Raw genomic sequence first — 18,885 nt, 5'->3', positions numbered from 1 at the left:
GGTGCGCGGTACAGCCTGAGGAAGCAAATACATCCAGGGGGCGAAAGAGTCCACGGCGGGGTGGGTGGAAGCTGTTGAAAGCCAGAGGCTTTGGTTTACCACACTTGGTAACTTCAACCTTTTTGCAGCTGGTTTTCAAAAACAGAACTCACGCAGTGCTCAGGTCGCAATGTCAAGTCCCCTCACTGGCCCTCTGGGAAATGGGCCGGCATAAGAGAGGCATCCTTTGGTTAACTAGAGGACACGGCTCAGTTCTCCTTGCTCACCCAGATTTTCCTTTCCTTCCCCACCTGCCCTCCTCCTCTGTGCTTGGGAGTGAGGTGATCGTTAAGATAAGCAACATCCACCTGTGCTGGGCAGCCAGCGCCTCAGACCAGGGTCTGCCAACGGCTGTGAGGACTAATACAGGCTGTCGATGCCAGAGCACGTTGTTTGAACGCATGTGGGCAGTGTTAGCAGATCAGCACTCTGTTTCTCTTATTGAAATAGATCCAGAGGGCTAACAAGGCTTTTTTTTGTGTGGTATGCGGGCCTCTCACTGTTGTGGCCTCTCCCGTTGCAGAGCGCAGTCTCCGGACGTGCAGGCTCAGCAGCCATGGCTCATAGGTCCAGACGCTCTGCGGCATGTAGGATCTTCCCGGACCGGGACATGAATCTGTGTCCCCTGCATCGGCAGGCGGACTCTCAACCACTGCGCCACCAGGGAGGGGCTTTTGATTAATTTGCTGTGGACAGTATTTGCTGTGGTATTATCGTTTCATGAAAAATGTAAATTTTTCTATAATGAAGATCTGGTCTTTTTTTTTGGCTGCACTGCACAGCTTACAAGGTCTTAGTTCCCCGACCAGGGCTGGAACCCAGGCCCTCAGCAGTGAGAGCACAGAGTCCTAACCATTGGACCACCAGGGAATTCCCGATCTACTTTTATAATTTAAAAAACTTTATAAAAAACAGACTTAGATCTGTTTTTTTAAAAAAAAAATCTTCCTCATTTGAAAAGAATAAAGAGGATTCTTTCTCAGAAGTTTCTATCATAAAACTATCAACCTTAACTCTGAATTTCACTGATCTGCTTCTGACGGTGTCTCCTTCTTTCTGAAACTCTTCTCCTCTGAAAACCATTTCATTGAAAACATAAGCTACAATAGTAGATAACTTATTAACTACTTTTTTAACCACCTTAAGACATGGAGCAGAGCATGTATTAACACACACAGTACCCTGTGCTTGATTTTGATTACGACATACTCTGAGGGACAGTTTCTCTGACTGTGGTGACAGCACTGAAGCTACTTCAGGCTTTCCAGATAAATTTTTTTTTTTTCCAGGATTGGTGTTCACTCCAGAAGGTTTGCCTTACCTTTTTAGGTTAGATTGTCCCAGGTAGAGTACCGCTGTTGAATAAAGACATCTGCTCTCTCTACTGGGAATGATGATGTCAGATCTGGGAGGAAGAAAATAGTCAGACACTTGAGACGTCTACAAGTGTGTTTAATTCCTTAAAGACCAAGAGGCGGTCTTAGCCACCCCCCTGGCTGTAGAATACAAGAGGTCCAGCCTGGTGGCACTGTGGTGGGCCGTGCTAAAGAGAGAAGGAAGAATTGGTGGTAGGTAGCTCGTTGAGAGGTGCATGCCAAACTTGGGAGTCTAGGGCTTCCCTGGTGGCGCAGTGGTTGAGAGTCCGCCTGCTGATGCAGGGGACACGGGTTCGTGCCCCGGTCCGGGAAGATCCCACATGCCGCAGAGCAGCTGGGCCCGTGAGCCGTGGCCACTGAGCCTGCACGTCCAGAGCCTGTGCTCCGCAATGGGAGAGGCCACAACAGTGAGAGGCCCGCGTACAGCAAAGAAAAAAAAAAAAAACCTTGGGAATCTGTTTTTCTTCGAGTTGAATAAACTAGCATAGGAATACCTGTGTTAAAAGTTCCTCACGTGAACTGGTTGCATATCAGGGCTGAGATGTTTCCTGGGATAGAAACGCCTGCACATGTGGCCGTTCCTTCCTTTGGCCAGAAGGCCTGGGAAGGATCGCTTATTAGGGAGTCTCTCAAGCAGAAATTCCTCCTCCTCAGCTCTCTGTGCTTGTTCACAAAGTGCGGCCTGATGTGACTTCCGAATCCAGTAATAAGTCAGACCCGGCACAGCGTGACCTGCAGAGGTGCTCAGCCCATGTGTCATTTATTATATTCCACGTTCTGCATTTGAACACGTGACTGTTAGTTAAGCAAACCCTGCCTTGTGGACAATTGACATCCATTTCACGGGATCACATTATCTCCAATTCGATGATCTGCGTCTCAGAGGGCTTGTTTGGTTTTGCCTTTCAAGTAACAGTTTACAGGTAGCCACTAGAATGTGGATTTGTCTAATTCTTGGGACAGTGGTGGTGAATGTCTACATAGCTATAGTGTGATGGAGAAAAGCCTGGTCCTCTCTGTTGCATGACGCAGCTCTGTCACCAGGCCTCCATCCTGAGCGAAAACACCCCGGATTCCCTCACCTGTGCCCCTGGGGAGAGAGCTTTGCCAAGCAGTGGAACAGCATGGCTCTGGGGTCCACATTATACATGTCTCCTCACTGCAGCATTGATTTCTAAACATTCAGGAGTTTGACCTCAAGATGTGAACCCCAAACATTTTCTCATAGGAGCTTTCTTAGGAACTACTGCAACGCAGGCAGCTCTAACCATCTCCTTCACTCCTCTTAGGTATTTTAACGAGATGTCTGCACAAGGATTAAGACCTCGCACTGTGTCCAGCCCGATTCCTTACACACCTTCTCCCAGTTCTAGCCGGCCGATATCACCTGGTGAGTACATGTTCTCAGCTACCTCTGTTTCTGCTGTATTTAACGTATCCCTGAATACATTCCCTTCTAGCATCTGAAAAGCTTGTAAACAGAGGGTGGTCACGTGTTGTCCCAAAACACCAGAAATGATCAGTGCTATCACAACTGAGTCTTAGCTTGCAATTTTAAAACAGTGTCAACTGGTGGTTTTCTGGAACCAAAAAAGTAACTTAACTCTATAAAACCTTTTTAAAAAGACTATCTTTGACTATGATTTTAAGTGCCGGTGGTTTGACAAAAACCTCGGGCAGATTTCTGAGATGCACCATAGCATATCTTTTATGGGTTCTCTCATTATGGTCTACATACCTCATCTCCTTTTTATCCTCAGAATAATTAACGCAGGCGTCGTGTTAAAATTGAGGAAGCAGTCATTTGGTGGGTCTGTAGCTACTGGTCACGTGGCCAGGAAGTGGCCGTGGCCAGGCAGGGCGTGTCTTGCTTCACACAAAGCCTGTGTTCTTTCGAGCATGAGCTGCATCCTGCTATTTCCACTGGTGGGTGAGTGGGCCTCGGCCCTAGCAGGCAGGCCGTGCAAGAAGGAACTGGCTGCGCTTCTGCCTCTGGCTTTGCCCCTCAGAAGCCTTTCCCTCAAAGGCGTGCTTGTGTTCATCTGACCCTGAAAAACTCTCTCCCCAGGGTCTCTGGCTCGGTACCCGCACAGCATGGGGCTTTCGGGCCAGGAGGGCAAGTAAATGATCCAGCAGGGAAGAAAGAGGAAGCAGGGGGCCGGAGGGGGTGTGTGTGGGCAAGTGGGGTGGAGGGAGGAAAGCAAAGGTAGTCGGCCAAGGGATCGTGTCTTGTGACTGAAGTGTCCAGGCTGACATTCTTGTGCGCGCTGGTAAACAGATTTTCAACAGAGTTGGGGAAAAACGTGTGTGGGGAGGGGGGAAGGGCGGTGGCGGAGCACTTTCGCACAGAATACAGTGAGGTGACGGCTTAGAAGGTGGCAGCAATAAAGGTTTTGTGGCTTCGGACAGTAAAACAGCTTCAGGTTAGGGTGACGTCTCATTTTGTCTGTTTGTAATCATTAGACACCAGGGACGCCCTTCAGGTTGACCGAGGGGGAATGCTGCAGCCTCGCGGGTGGCCGTGGGTAGCGGCAGGCAGGAGGGGCTTGGGTTTGTGAGTTTAGGATCCAGCCCAAGCACTGTGCTGCTGTGACTTTTTGTTTTTGTAAGAGGGGTGATTTTTAAAAAGTCCAACACGAAGTGTGGCAGCTTTTGTCCGCTTGGGGCCGGCACGCTCTCTGGCATGTGACGGGGGGAAGAGGGGCTGTGTGCGAACCAAAAGGACTTTGTGTTGTGGATCCACAGCGCAGTCCTCAGCTGTTCTTGCCCCGAGGATGTTCCTGAATCTGTTTCTCCTGCTCTGCAGTGGCCTTGAGGTCTCTCCAGAAGCTTCTCTCCCTAGCCGCCTCTCAGTTTTCCCCAAATAGCACTTGGATTTCGTTACCGTGATAAAGGTTGTCTTTGCTTTCTGATTTATTGATGTAAAAGGAAGTCATGAGTTAGGAAGAAGCAAGAAGGAGGGAGGCTTTTATAGTTGATCGTGATGCTGATTCATGCTAATATAAATTCATGTTCTCTTTGATTTATTTAAACCTACAGGCGTGTAACTTCCAGTTCATTAAATATAGTGTTGTGGTCATTGAAGAAAGAAAAAAACAAAAGTGAGGCCTTGGTTGGGAATATTAACTTCTATGGTAACAAATACTCTGCAGGAAGATTTTATTCCATGCACAGAATTTTGGCTTTCGCTGGCCCTGTTCCTGTAATGTGGGGCTTGCTTGTATAGACAAGCTAGTTGGTTTTTCCCTTAAACTACATCATAATAAGTAACACCTAGATTTTTTTTTTCTCTCAGCCAGCCTTAGTGAGAACATTTGTATCGTATTTTAAGTTCTATAATATCATCAAAGTAGGTTATAATCTCCTATTTGGCGGTAGAATTACTCCTATTCTGATCTAGTCCATTGGATACATAATACATTAGCACAATCTGAATTTTCAAGTTTTCTTTTCACTTTATTTTTTGTTGGAAGAACTTGTGCTTCTCCGTATTAAGAATATCTAATCACTTCTCTAGTGGAATTATGCTGTTTGTATAGTTTTCATTTCCATTTGAAGCATTTTGGCTTTTCTTCTTCCCTTACCATTTCTGGTTAACATTGGCATTGGCAGTCTTGCATTTTCACTGACTTGGAATATTTTGAGGGCGATCTCACAATTTGATTGAAAGGTACATTTCCCAGTACTTCTGAAAAATCTTCTGCTTGCTTATGTGTGGATTATATAGAGGGACAGGATTATTTTTTCAACAATTTTTTTCAGGTTGTTCACTATTTGATATAGCCTGAGAAAAAGACATTCCCAGTTAACATATTTTCATATGCCTACATCAGCCATGGGGAATAACTGAAGTTTTAAAAAGGATCTACATCCCACTAGCCACAGGCACACCTACCACCCAGATCTTGGTTTCTAATTCCGTTCTCCAATGAAGAGAACTAGGGCTCCTGGAAGAAATGGATGTTTCTAGGGCCTTGGGCAGGGAACATACAAGATGAACGTGGACAGTCTGGTCATGCCAGAAGGAGAAGGTCAAAAAACTGAAAGATGAGGATAGGTCCAAGAGACGCAGGAGGAAACTGAAAGTGCTCCCAAAGGCCCAAACTGGAACAGTTCGAGCAATGAAATAAATAATGTAATATTAGATTATAACCCAAACATAAAACAAATATGCATTGGTTCACACTGATATGAACAAATGACTGACTGAGTAAATAAACACGAGAGAAGAGAGAAATCACCTATACAGAAGAATTCCAAATAATTGACATAGAGATTCCATCTTCACGGAAGTGGAAATAGCTCCCTACTCTTTAAATGTGGGCTAAAGATAGGGACTTCCTTGCAAAGAATACAGTGTAAAAGGGAGGGGGGGGGAAAAAGAGTACCTTGGGACTTCCCTGGTGGTCCAGTGGTAAAAAAATCCACCTTACAATGAAGGGGGCGCGAGTTCAACCCCTGGTCAGGGAACTAAGATCCCACACGCCGGGGGCCAGCCAAGCCTGCGCGCCACAACTACTGAGCTCGCGCACCTCAACTAGAGCCCATGTGCTGCAAACTGCAGAGTCCACGCCCTCTGGAACCCGTGCACCACAGCTACAGAGCCCGGGCTCCCTGGGGCCTGTGTGCCACAACTAGAGAGAAGCCCACGCACCACAAGGAAGAGCTCGCGTGCCGCAACTAAGACCCGACACAGCCAAAAATAAATAAAATAACTAACTAAATAATAATAAAAAAACCTTCTTAGCTATTTAAAAAAAGAAAGTACCTTTACAGAGGAAAGACTTGACAGGCACTGCCTTATCTGGGAGATCAAGGTCAGCATCGACAGTGGTCAGTCATGTCAGTAGTATGTACCCTTGATACGATGTGATGAGAAGGGCCCTTTACCTCTGTAGTCTTCCTCCTCAAAACGAATCACCCCAGTCTAACCACGTGGAAAACATCAGACAGTAGAGGGACAGTCTGTCTATAAAATACCTGATCAACACACCTTAAAACTGACAAGGTCATCAAAAACAAGGAAGTTTGAGGAACTATCTCAGCCAAGAGGTGCCTAAGGAGACATGAAAACTAAATAGCATGTGGTATCCTAAATGGGTTCCTGAAACAGGAAGAGGACATTAGGCAAAACCTCAGGAAATCCAGATAACGTGTGGACCTGAGTTAATAATAATGTGTCAACATTGGTTTATTAGTTGTGATGAAGGTACCACACTGGCTTAAGAAGTTAATAATAGGGCATCTTTCAGAATTCCCCAGTGGTCCAGTAGTTAGGACTCTGCACTTTCACTCCCGAGGGCCTGGGTTCGATCCTGGTTGGGGAACTAAAATTCCACAAGCCTCGGGGCACGGCCAAAAAATAATAATAATAATAATAATAACGGGGAATCTGAGTGTGTGAGATGCAGGAACTCTCTGTACTATTTTTGCCACTTTTCTGTAAACCTAAAACTATTCTAAAATAAAAAAATTTATTTTAAAGAAAGCTACTAACATAGATGAAATCACCTAGTCGTGGAAGATGGAGGGAGAAGAGGAAAACCCTCCCATCTGATCCTGAAGGATGTAATATGTAGAGGTCAGGTACAGGAGGAAACCTGGTGAAGGAGATTGGGAAGTTGCTGCCAGGGAAGGGGAAGGGAAACGGGTATCCGATGTCACTGAGGTTAAGATAAAGCATTTCAGCAGGAAGGGAGGGGTCAGCTTTGTCTGTTGTTGCCCCAAGGTCAAGTGCAATGAGAGGTGGAGAGTAGCAGTGCACCTGGCAGCGCGGAAACACTGCTGGCCTTGGCGAGAGCAGCCTTGATGGAGTGATGGGGACAGAGCCAGATGAGAGAGCGTTAAAGAGGAAGTCGTATCTCTAGCGTATGAATGTTAACAGAGACATGTCCGACTTGTGGAACTAAGATAAATTTCAAAGGAACAGAAGGTGTCTGCCTTTAGTTTGGTTCGACGATGCTTATTTTTTTTTCTTCCTTCAGCAAAGATTTATTAGAGGGAATTTGGGGGCAGTCGGAAGGGTATAAAGAAGCAGAAATAAAATCATCCAGAATCCTTTTATCCGAAGGCAGTGTTAATATTTTAGTGTTTTCAAGTGTCTCCTCTCCCTATCCCCCCGACCTCTTGTAGTTTTCCTTTAAGTAGTCGGTTTTCTATGGATTATACACTTTGGTATCTTGATTCATTTTGCTCAGTGGTTTTTGGTCATGAATTGCTTTTCATGAGTCATTTTTAGAATTTGTTGTCTTGAACTTGTGGACAATGAAATAAATCTTAAAATTTTTACTCTAGTTAATGCATTTGTATAGCACAGCAAGAGCAATTTATTCCAGGAATAGCTTTATAAAGCCACAGTATTCTGTTTAGGAGATATTTTCTAGCTAGGCTTTTTGGGATTCTTACTGTTTATTGTATTCCTGGGCAAGAGGGTCAGATGCATGATGATTAAGGGAAAACAAAAACTAGTAAGACATGGTCTCTGGCCTCTAAGAGCTTATAGGGCCTAGGGAAGTAGGGGGCAAAACACAAGAAATAAGATAATCTTAATACAAGTTTTATATATATATATATTTGTTTGCTTGTTTTTTAATAAGCAGTGCCTTTTTTATAGGTTTTTTAAAAATTTTATTTAATTGATTTATTTTTGGCTGTGTTGGGTCTTCATTGCTGCACGCGGGCTTTCTCTAGTTGCGGCAGGTGGGTGCTACTCTTCATTGCGGTGCGCGGGCTTCTCATTGCGGTGGCTTCTCTTGTTGGCGGAGCATGGGCTGTAGAGCGCAGGCTCAGTAGTTGTGGCACACGGGCTCAGTAGTTGTGGCTCATGAGTTCTAGAATGCAGGCTCGGTAGTTGTGGCACATGGGCTTAGTTGCTCCGTGGCACACGGGATCTTCCTGGACCAGGGCTTGAACCCACGTTCCCCGCATTGGCAGGCGGATTCTTAACCACTGTGCCACCAGGGAAGCCCGCATTTTATGTATTTTATATCCCCTAAAAAGTTAAGTTGTGGTACACCCACTCAATGACATACTACCCAGAACTAAAAAGGAATTAACTTGATACACACAATAACTTGTATGTGTCACAGGGGCATTGTGATGAATGAAAAACTAATCTCAAAGGGTTATATACTATATGATTTCATATCTATAACATTCTCAAAGTGACAAAATTACAGTGGTGGAGCACAGATCCGTCGTTGCCAGGGGTTAGGATTAGAGGGAAGGGGTGACTATATGTCCCTATAAAGGGACAACACAAGGAAGCTTGTCTGTGGTTTTGTAACAGTTCTGTATCCAGATTGTGGTGATAATTACTTGGATCTACACAGGTGATAAAAATTACACCTGTACCCACACACACACGAAGAATGCATTAAAAACTGATGAAATCCAAATAAAGTCTGTACCTTAGTCACTTGTATTGGACCAGTGTCAATTTTCTGGTTTTGACAGTGTGCTCTGGTTATGTAAGATATCACTGGGGGGAGCTGGGTGAAGGGTAGACAGGGACCCTGTAGTATTTTTGCAACTTCTTACGAATTACAAACTATTTCAAAATAAAAAGTTAGGATAAAATTAAAAGGTATAATTAAAAAAAAGCACTAAATAAAGAGAGTTTCAAAGAAGAGAGAGCTACCAGCTTAGAGAGCTTTTGAGAAGAGCCCTGAAGGAGAGGTTAATGAGCTGAAACATGCTGAGCCCTTCCTTTGTGCCAGGCACTCATTTCATCCTCACAACAACCTTATGCAGTCACTGTGATAATCTCATTTCACAGTTGAGGGATCTAAAGTCCAGTGTCGCTCAGCACCAAGTGGCAGAACTGGAGCCCGAGATAATATGGCAGTCGGCTCTGGAGTCTGGGCTCTTTGCCCCTCCAAAGGCTGAGTGAGGTCCTGATTGACAAGGGGAGAAGGAGAAACCAAGTCCCGCAGTAAAGAGAAGACATCCCAGGCAAAGGCCATGGTGGGAACTGAGACGTGGAGGTCAGAATCAAGAGTGATCAGGTCACTGTGGTTCTTATCACCGGCTGCCCTGGGGCCCTGCTCCCCATAGATTCGGATTCACTTGATTTGGGGTCGGACGAGGGCTTTGATTCTCGGCATTGAGAACCACTGACCTAGAACATCAGGAGATAGTTTGGAGCCAAATGCAGGCCTTTTTAATAGCCAGAGAAGGGACTTTCTTTTTTTTTTTTTAATTTGAGCAGGCAGTAGGCGGTCTTTGAAGATTCGTGATTAGCAGATTAACATACTCATCATTATTAACCTTGTCATACTGGGCAATGGGCTTGATCTTATTCATTTATTTTGTATTATGAATCGAACCCCCTGAGCTTCTCTATCTGGGGATAAGGACCTACCTTCAAAGCTTTTCTCTTAAATTTCATCACTTTCATAAGAAATGGAATTAGGGTTGTATTTCCCCACGTTGTTTAAAGAAAACCCCTTCTTCCCTCCCCAAGCTGAACGAAGTTCTTGCGATACAAATACAAGTCACAGTAAATGACCCCTGAGCTCCCAAAGACTTGTGCTTTACCCCAGACCTCCATTGTGTACATGTGAACCAAATCCACAATTGGAAATGGAAATATGTCAGATAGAAAGCAGCACACTAGTTCATAGTCAAAGCAAGAAATAAAATCCTTAACCATAGGTGTTGAGGGCACAGACAGATTCTGGGACAGGACAAATAAAGATAGGCGTGGTGGCTGCATGTCTCAACCGTGGAAGTCAAAAGACACTATAGAAGAGCATCTTTAAGGACTTCCCTGGTGTTCCAGTCGTTAAGACTGCTCGAGCACTGCAGGGATACGGGTTCGATCCCTGGTCAGGGAACTAAGATCTAGGCATTAAACTTTGGAGCTGATTCTGGGGTCCTAGATGAAGACTATGCAGAAGGTTATAGTGGGCTGGGGGTGTTTCTTCCTTAAATATCAGTTTCTTTGGGGGGAACAATGGCATATGTAGGGCTTTTTGTTTTCTTCATTGAATATCCTGAAGTTGCCAAGTTCTCAGTGGTGAATTTTTTGTTTGCTTTGTGGCTGCTATACACACCCATTGGTTTTGTCTCGTTATTATTGGTATATCTTTTGACACTTACCCTTTCCTTGCATCCGATTTTTACCCCTTTGCTCTATTTTTTCCACTTTACTCTTGTTTCTTCTCATGTCTTCTACTTCTGTACATCTCAGTTGGACTCCTGTCAAGGCTGGACTTGTTTTTTTTTTAGTTGTCATAAGAATACTTTACATGAGATCTACCCTCTTAACACATTATTAACTGTACAGTACAGTATTGTTAAAAAAGCACAGTGGGGCTTCCCTGGTGGCACGGTGGTTAAGAATCCACCTGCCAATGCAGGGGACATGGGTTCGAGCCCTGTTCTGGGAAGATCCCGCATGCCGCGGAGCAGCTAAGCCCGTGCACCTCAACTACTGAGCCTGCGCTCTAGAGCCCACATGCCACAGCTAGTGAAGCCCGCACACCTAAAGCCCGTGTTCAGCGACAAGAGAAGTCACCGCAATGAGAAGGCCACGCACCACAACGAAGAGCCCGCTCGCTGCAACTAGAAAAAGCCCACAAGCCCAACGCAACCAAAAATAAAATAAATTAAAAAACAAACAAACCACAGTGTTGTGCAGTAGATCTCTAGAACTTATTCTTCTTATAAAATTGAAACTTTGTGCCCATTAAACAACAGTCCCCCATTTCCTCTACCCCCAGCCCCTAGCAACCACTGTTGTGCTCTCTGCTTCTGTGAGTGTGACCTAGATCCCTCGTGTATATGGTATCATGCAGTATCTGTCCTTCTGTTACGGGCTTATATTAGCATAATGTCCTGCAGGCTCATCCATGTTCTTTTTTAAAGGAATTTTCTTCTTTTTAAGGGCTAAATAGTATTCCATTGTGTGTATATACCATGTTTTCCTTATCCACTCATCTGTTGATGAACTTTTAGGTTGTTTCTACGTCTTGGCTACTGTGAATAGTGTTGTAATGCACACATGAGTGCAAATTTCTTCTCAAGATCCTGTTTTCAGTCCTTTTGGATAATAGCCAGCAGTGGGATTGCTGGATCATGTGGTAGTTCTATTGTTAATTTTTTGTGGTAGCTCCGTACTGCTTTCCATAGTGGCTCTACCAATTTACATTCCCATTAGCAGTTCCCTTTTCTCCACATCCTTGCCAGCACTTTAAAAATGTTTTTTATTTTTATTTTTTATAATAGCCATCCCAACAGGTGTAACATGATATCCTATTATGGTTTTGATTTGCTTTTCCCTGATGATTAGTGAAGCTGAGCATCTTTTCATGTACCTATTGGCCATTTGTATGTTGTCTTTGGAAAAATGTCTATTCAAGTCATTTGCCCATTTTTAAATCAGGGTATTGGTTTGTTTGCTTTTGAGTTGTAGGAGTTCCTTATCTATTTTGGATACTAATCCCTTATCTGATCTATGGTTTGTAAATATTTTCTCCCATTCCATCGGTGACCTTTCTGTTGATGATTTCCTTTGCTGAACAGAAGCGTTTTCGGATGCTGTAGTCCTACTTGGCTACGTGTGCTTCGCTGCCCGTGCTTTTGGTGTCCTATCTAAGAAATCATTCCTGAGACCAATGTCATAAAGCTTTCCCCCTGTGTTTCCTTCTAGGAGTTTTATGGTTTCAGGTCTTATGTTTAGGTCTTTAATTCCTTTTGAGTTGATTTTTGTGTATGGTGTAAGATAGGGCTCCACTTTCATTCTTTTTGCCCATGAATCTCCAGTTTTCCCAGCACCGTTTGTCGAAGAGACTACCCTTTCCGCATTGCATATTCCTGGAACGTTCGCTGAAGATTATCTGACCATTTACGTGTGCACTTATTTCTGGGCTGTTTAGTCTGTACCAGGGCTTGACTTTTATATCCCTTGTTACCCATCCAGCAGGCCGTTTGGTGAGCCCACCACTCCTCTTATCTGTTTGCATTTTTGTGGGTGACTAAGAGCTTCTGCATTTTAAAGCCTCCTACATGCTTAAAGACACCAGAGAGTTGAGTTTGTAATAATACTTACAAGTTGTTGTTCTATTTTAGGTCTCTCGTATGCAAGTCACACAGTTGGTTTCACGCCACCGACTTCACTGACTAGAGCTGGAATGTCTTATTACAATTCCCCAGGTCTTCATGTGCAGCATATGGGAGCCTCCCACGGTATCACAGTAAGTATCCACGGGGCAGGAAGCAGCGCTTTCCTCCTGGTGGTGGTAGCGACTGGTCCTCCGTGGGAGCCAACATTGATGTCCTCGGACATTTACCTTTCTTCTTCCTTCCTTCCTTCAGTTCACCTTAAACTTCTAGAGACCTCCCAACAGTTTGATGCTACATTCTGGTGTTGAAACTAAAATCCTTCCCAGGAGGCAAAACTTCACCTTCATTTTCTATGAAATATTGCCCTTTGTGAAACGTAATTTGACCTCCGGCCTGTGCCTCGTTTGAACTCTAGCCAGCTCCTTGCCATAGCGAATTATCGTTGGTTGCCACAATGTCTAAAATATTTATTGTCCGCACCTTCACAGTTCACTGACCCTCAGTATTCTTCCTGGAATTAGACTTGTTTCTAGTTTCATCCAGAATTTTCTTTCCTGGAATTAGAAGGAACCTTAAGTGTATCCAGTTCAAACTCTACTCAGGGGAGTGTTTTCATTAGAGCTGGTTATTTAGTTGACTAATAGACCGGTTAGAAATGTCGCTAATAGGGGTTTGAGAATAGGGTAGAACTGAGGGTATTCCCAATGAGGGAATCTTGAAAAGAACCCCATTCTCTAAAAAAAGCATGTAAGATATTTCTGAATCTGTTTTGCTGGTTTGATGAGCTTTACATTAAAGCAGGAACGTTTTGGGTCGAGCTGTAGCCTTCATGACATTGACAACTTGTTTGAGGGATGGAAGGAGCTGGAGACATACAACGAACAGAAAAGATTTAAGGGGAGGACGTGACAGCTGTTTTTCCAATTTTAGGACTGTCTCACCGAAGTCCAGTCGTTTGATCGATGCACGTTTCATAGTGATTTTGCATAGCTTTTTCATAGATGTCGGTGTAAACTCTACCTTGTTGAAGTGTTCCTGATGGGTTCAGAAGCCAGTAGGGATGGACAAGGACCTCGCTGGTGTTTGGTCTCTGTGGGTCCGCTTTGGGGCATCCTGGGCTCCGAGTCACGCTGGGTTAGGGATGAGCCGTCTGTGCCTGCTCTGACCTGCTGTTCCTGTCCTGTCTACAGAGGCCTTCACCGCGGAGGAGCAACAGCCCTGACAAATTCAAACGGCCCACGCCGCCTCCGTCTCCCAACACACAGACCCCCGTCCAGCCTCCGCCACCTCCACCTCCGCCACCCATGCAGCCCGCGGTCCCCTCGGCAGCCACCTTGCAGCCCGCCCCCTCGCAACATTCGGTGCACCCCTCCTCCCAGCCTTAATGCATGTGCGCAGTCCGAACCTCACGTTGGGACTCGTTCGTGCAGTGGAGCCGTCGACTCAAGACGCCACAGGCTTCCTTCCCTGGCATATTCGGATCTGACTTATTTGCACTGAGGTTATCTAGGCTTCACTATTCATTGTGTTGTAAATGTGTGTCGGAAACGCAGCCAGTGTTGTGGGTCTACAACACTAAACAGACGACTTTCTCCATCGGTGTTTTACTTGAATCTTCATGTGCGTCCATTCCCTGGCTGGGACGTCGGCTATTCGACTATTTGGTAGTTCAGCAGCGGTGTGCAATTTTTTTGCTTGGCCCCAGAGCTTCATTTTCCTGGCTTTTAGGTTTGTAAAATAAAAAGGGATATCTTTTTTATATTTTTTTTTCCCATGAATTTGCAGAAAGTTACTGAGCTGTTATTACCCACCTCTCCCCCCACCCCCATTAGAATAGTGTTTACCAAGCATACCAGTAATTCAGCACTACAATTCAGACCTTTGAAAATCTAGCTCTCACTATAGAATGGGAAGTTGGATGCATCAGTGCCCAAGACAATGTTTAATAGAGCTTTCTACGGATACACTTTGTATGCGTTCTTTTCAGTATATCTCAACATCCATGTCTCTTGTAAAACAGATCTCCTGAAGTATTGGATCACATGGCTGTACCTTTTCCACATACATGGGATAGATAATTATCGTATATCTGGGTGTGAGTCTTTCTTTATCCTTGATGTTACCCTACCCAAACTGGCCCTCTCACGTGAGTCGATACCTGTTGTCCTACCCACCAGTGGTTGCGATGGCTGATTAGGATGTGCTGTGTGATTTCTGCTGCAGAAGGCAACGTGATGGTGACAGAAACAGCTCATTTCCCTTTACATTCTTTACTCGCGTTCCCCTAAAATAGAGTTCGAACAGATATTTTAAAGGTGCAGAGTACTATGAGAAAATACTATGTGAAATGAACATTATAGGAACATCTTGGCACAATGGCCAAAATACTTTATTGCTGGCAGGAAAGAGGCGTAGAGGAAAGTGGCACATTAGCCTTGAGGACTGCTTAGTTCGCCCAGTCAAAGCAAGCGCAGTGTACAAAGAAGTATATCCTGAATGCGTCATTTCCATTCATTTAGCACAAATAAATCGTCTGGTTTCACTCTACAGTGGAACGCCGTGAGTCAGTCTTTTCTTAACACTTGCAACACCTTTATTTTGGCTTTTCAGCAGTTACTGTTTTGTACTTTGGTAGTAAAGTGATTTTTACCACCTGTGTTTGCATATTTATATATGCCGTGGACAAAAATAACTTACTAGAGAATGTATATTTTATGATGAGAATGTGTATCTGTTGGATATAATCAGAGAACTGAAAGTTAATTTATCCGTAATTTTGAAGAGTCCATGTTTTGTGATAGCTAATAGCTAGCTCTTTACTGAACACACTCCTACCCGTAAGGAACCATGACATTGTAGATATTTAATATTGTACAGTAGGGAAACCTCCATTTTTGCCTTTGAATTGCATATTTACAAGTTACAGAATGAGAAAAGGTCTCGTCTCACTGGCTAGTCGTGTTTGACTAGCATCTTAAGAACTTGAGAGTAAAAGCAACAATAGGATTTTTTTTTTGACTCTTTCAGTTTCCACCTCCAAACTGAGAGTGTCACTCCTCAGTCATTTGAAAGAAATCGTAGGTCTCTATAAATTTTATTTATAAGGTGTAATATACATAATCATAGTACAGTTTTCAAATATGGGGAAGAAGTTCGGCATTTAATTATTGAGGCTTGAGGTTTTTAATTCAGTCAGATGGGGTCCTGTCCAACCCGGGGATTTCACCAACGGCTCACCATCCCTCCTGGCACCTGGCCATTCTGAGGAATTCTGAGAGCAGGCGAACAAGTATTGCCTGCATCGTACAGTTCTCGGTTTTTCTTACAGGAGAAATGGTATATGTTTACAAGAATCTTCTACGAGACTATAGATTTCAGTGCTGTTGAGTAGTGTCTTGCACTCAAACAAGAAAGTCCAAAATGTAATCATCTTCCTTCCACTTGCTAACAATTTAGTGACCTCCTGAAAGCACAAAAGTCAAAACATTGCCCTGTGGTGACTGAAAAAAGCATTCGGAGTGAGCAGACAGTTCTGATAAATGCCTTTTGGAGACAGGTTCTTGACATCCAGACTTCTACAGAAATGTAGCACCAGTTTCCTTAGACTAGTTGTTTCACTGCAAAATAAAACACAGCTCCTTCAAACAGCACTTTCTCACCGTAAATCGAGTTGCCTCTCCCGGTGGACATTCTGGATTGATAGAACAAACACTACCCTTTCGAAATGATGCTGTTTCATGTCCTGTTCGAGTGTTTTATGACCCCGTGTGGAGCCTGTCACACTTGGGCAGTACCTGCTAGGGCAGTTCCTTGGCCATGGTTTAGCCCCCAGGGACCCCGAAGATTCCAACCCCAAGGCCACGAGAAGCTGACTTACCTGGGGCACTTCTCGGGGGGGCTGAACTTGGTTCCTGCTATTCCTGTTGCCCACCCGCCCAGGGCAACCCCGGACTGACTCCCAGAGGCCCCAGAGGCCTTGGAAGGCAGGTGGGAGCCACAGCAGGTTCAGTAGCTTCATTTTCCTGTCTTGCTGACAGAGACCCTTGGCTACCACTGTGCTGCTAGTAGGATAAGTACTCTTCGCCAGAGGACCATGCCTTTTATACAAAACCAAATTACTTTCCCTAACACCTGAGGCCTCTCTGGGCTCTGAACTGCTCTCTTTCATCCAGCATGCTGGCATTCTAGACAGACTTCTAGACATTGGGCAGATGGTGGAAGTATTTCGGATTTGATTTAACTTGCTCCTTTGTTCATTGAAAGGAGTTTTAAATTCTGAGCTCCTGAGAGACTGACCACAACCATGGAATGAATGTGTGACCAGAATGTGGCTTTGACACCAAGTGCTTGCTGCCCCTTTGTAATCGGCTTCTAACTGATTTGACCAGAAATAACGGATAATGTGAATTTTCGTTAACTCTTCAATTGTAGGAAGATAGAATATGTATCGCCCTTTGTTAGGTAGACACGAACTTTTCCTGCACGAAGCCTTGCTTGTAGAGGAAGCCCAATAAGGCAAGAAAAAGCATAGTAACTTGTGCTTGGAGAGCTCACTATTTTTATCTTATCAGTATAGAAGAAATATTTCTGCGTAACTTTATCTTCTATCTAGTACTTGTCTTATAGGTAACCAACACTGAAAACTTTGTAGTGAGGACTACCAAAGAAATACATAGTAAAACAACCTTTTATTTCCAAATTACTAAAGACCCAGCCATCGACGCTGCTACGTGAGTTCCATGCTCAAGAGCCATTGTAAGAGATTAAGGGGTTTTTAGGTTTTGGGTTTTGTTTTTTTTTTCTTGTTGTTGTTTTTTTAGTTTTCTTTTTTCCTTTTTCTCTTTTTTTTTTTTTGTGATAAAACAGACACACACAGCTGTTAGGATAGAATTATGGGGGGCATGCTTCAGTACGCTCAGCAGTCGTGGTTAACTGTCGAGCCCCGGTTGCCTCTCGCTAGGCAATGGGAGGAATCCTATGTGCATGATAACGTGGGTGCTGTGTGTGTGCACATGTGTGCGCATTCATGCCTTAACTCGGGTTACCGCTCAACTTTAGTTCTTCACTTAGTCTGCACCGTCATCTAGATTGTACTGTACATCTCGATCTGAACTTCATCCTGGCAAAAACAAAGTTGCAGGCACACCGGTTTGAGAATGCATTCCTCCAGCAGAGTGTTGGATCAGGTTGACCCTGAGCCTTCTTTGGACTTTCTTTGGAACTAGGCATGGACAGCAAAAGTGGACTGTCCCATGGAAAGACATCAACAAGGAAGAGAGGACAGCCGAGTGCTATAGCGTGTCTCTGGCCTCTGTGTATGTGTGCTCACTGTACGTCGTTCATGATAGCTTGTCTACAACTTGACTAGGTTGGAGTTCTGGTAATAGTGGCAATCTTGACATTCTTGGTCAGAGTTTAGAGAGATGTAAGACTTCCAATTAATGTCTTATTTACTTCTTTATGTTGATTAGTCTTTGATACATGTGCTGAATCAGAAACCTAAATAAAGATAATTTTTTAAAATGAATCTCTTGAGCTTTATACCCTATCTCTTTCTTTCTGGTCTTTGAGTCGGAAAATGAACCTTGTTTCCCTGTGATTTCTGATAGATATCCAGCTTAGATTCTGAATACTAAAGGCTGCCTTAGAAAGTGAACTTAAGATGAGGACACAAAAGGGATTGGTACCGCTCTGTTTCTTAATCAGGATGCTGGTTACCTGGATGTATTGAGTTTTTGAAAATTCATTGAGCTGTGCGTTTATGATCTGCGCACTGTCCCATATCTGTGTTGTATTTCACTTGAAAACCATACACCTAGGGGATTATGAAAAGGAAAGGAAAAGCACACTCATTCCCAAAATGTTCCGTATAAACAATTAGATATAGGTATATACACACACATATATTGTCAGGCTTTGGAAATTACACTCAGTATATTAGCTTATTCTTAAATGTTTAAGTCTGTTTGTATGGTTTTCTCTTCCTACGTATAAGAAGCATGGCTTTAGAATGAGTTCTAGGTTTGAGTACCAGTTCCTTCACTGGCTCAGTTACTTAACCTCCCTGGAACTCAAGTTTCTTACCTGTAAAATAACAATACTATATGCCTTGCTAAGATGAGAAAATCAAGATGAAACCCTCTAGTACAGGCCTTCACATATACAATAAGACACAAGTCCTTTCCGTGTCCATTCCTTTAGGTAGAAAGGTAGAATGAATATTTGGGGTGATGTTTTATACACCTTGCATTTTAGGAAGCCCCTAGCAGTTAGTCCACATTCTGTAGGGGAAAAGAACAGACTTAGGATCCTGCCCTAGGAGCATGGCCTTCAAGAACACCGTTGTGATATCGTCTTAGGAGTGCGAGCTGTTTAAATCTAGGTCCTTTTCCATATTAAAGAG

The 18,885-nt window shown here is 44.0% G+C and overlaps 1 protein-coding gene across 1 annotated transcript in view; it reads left to right on the top strand.

Moving 5' to 3' along the window:
- The window catches only part of CCDC6 (coiled-coil domain containing 6), a 112,026-nt gene extending 94,017 nt beyond the window's left edge, over positions 1 to 18,009 (top strand). The window contains exons 7-9 of the mRNA XM_082673880.1: positions 2,705 to 2,805; positions 12,489 to 12,613; positions 13,673 to 18,009. Of these exons, the coding sequence (XP_082530006.1) occupies positions 2,705 to 2,805; positions 12,489 to 12,613; positions 13,673 to 13,867 (421 nt within the window). The 3' untranslated portion in view covers positions 13,868 to 18,009. The remainder of the gene's footprint in view (positions 1 to 2,704; positions 2,806 to 12,488; positions 12,614 to 13,672) is intronic.
- Positions 18,010 to 18,885: the final 876 nt, after the last annotated feature.

Source organism: Grampus griseus (genome assembly GCF_964374135.1).
Source record: "Grampus griseus genome assembly, chromosome: 16".
NCBI lineage: Eukaryota > Metazoa > Chordata > Mammalia > Artiodactyla > Delphinidae > Grampus > Grampus griseus.
The sequence above is the reverse complement of the archived record's forward strand: the minus strand, read 5'-3'. Positions and strand labels throughout refer to the sequence as shown.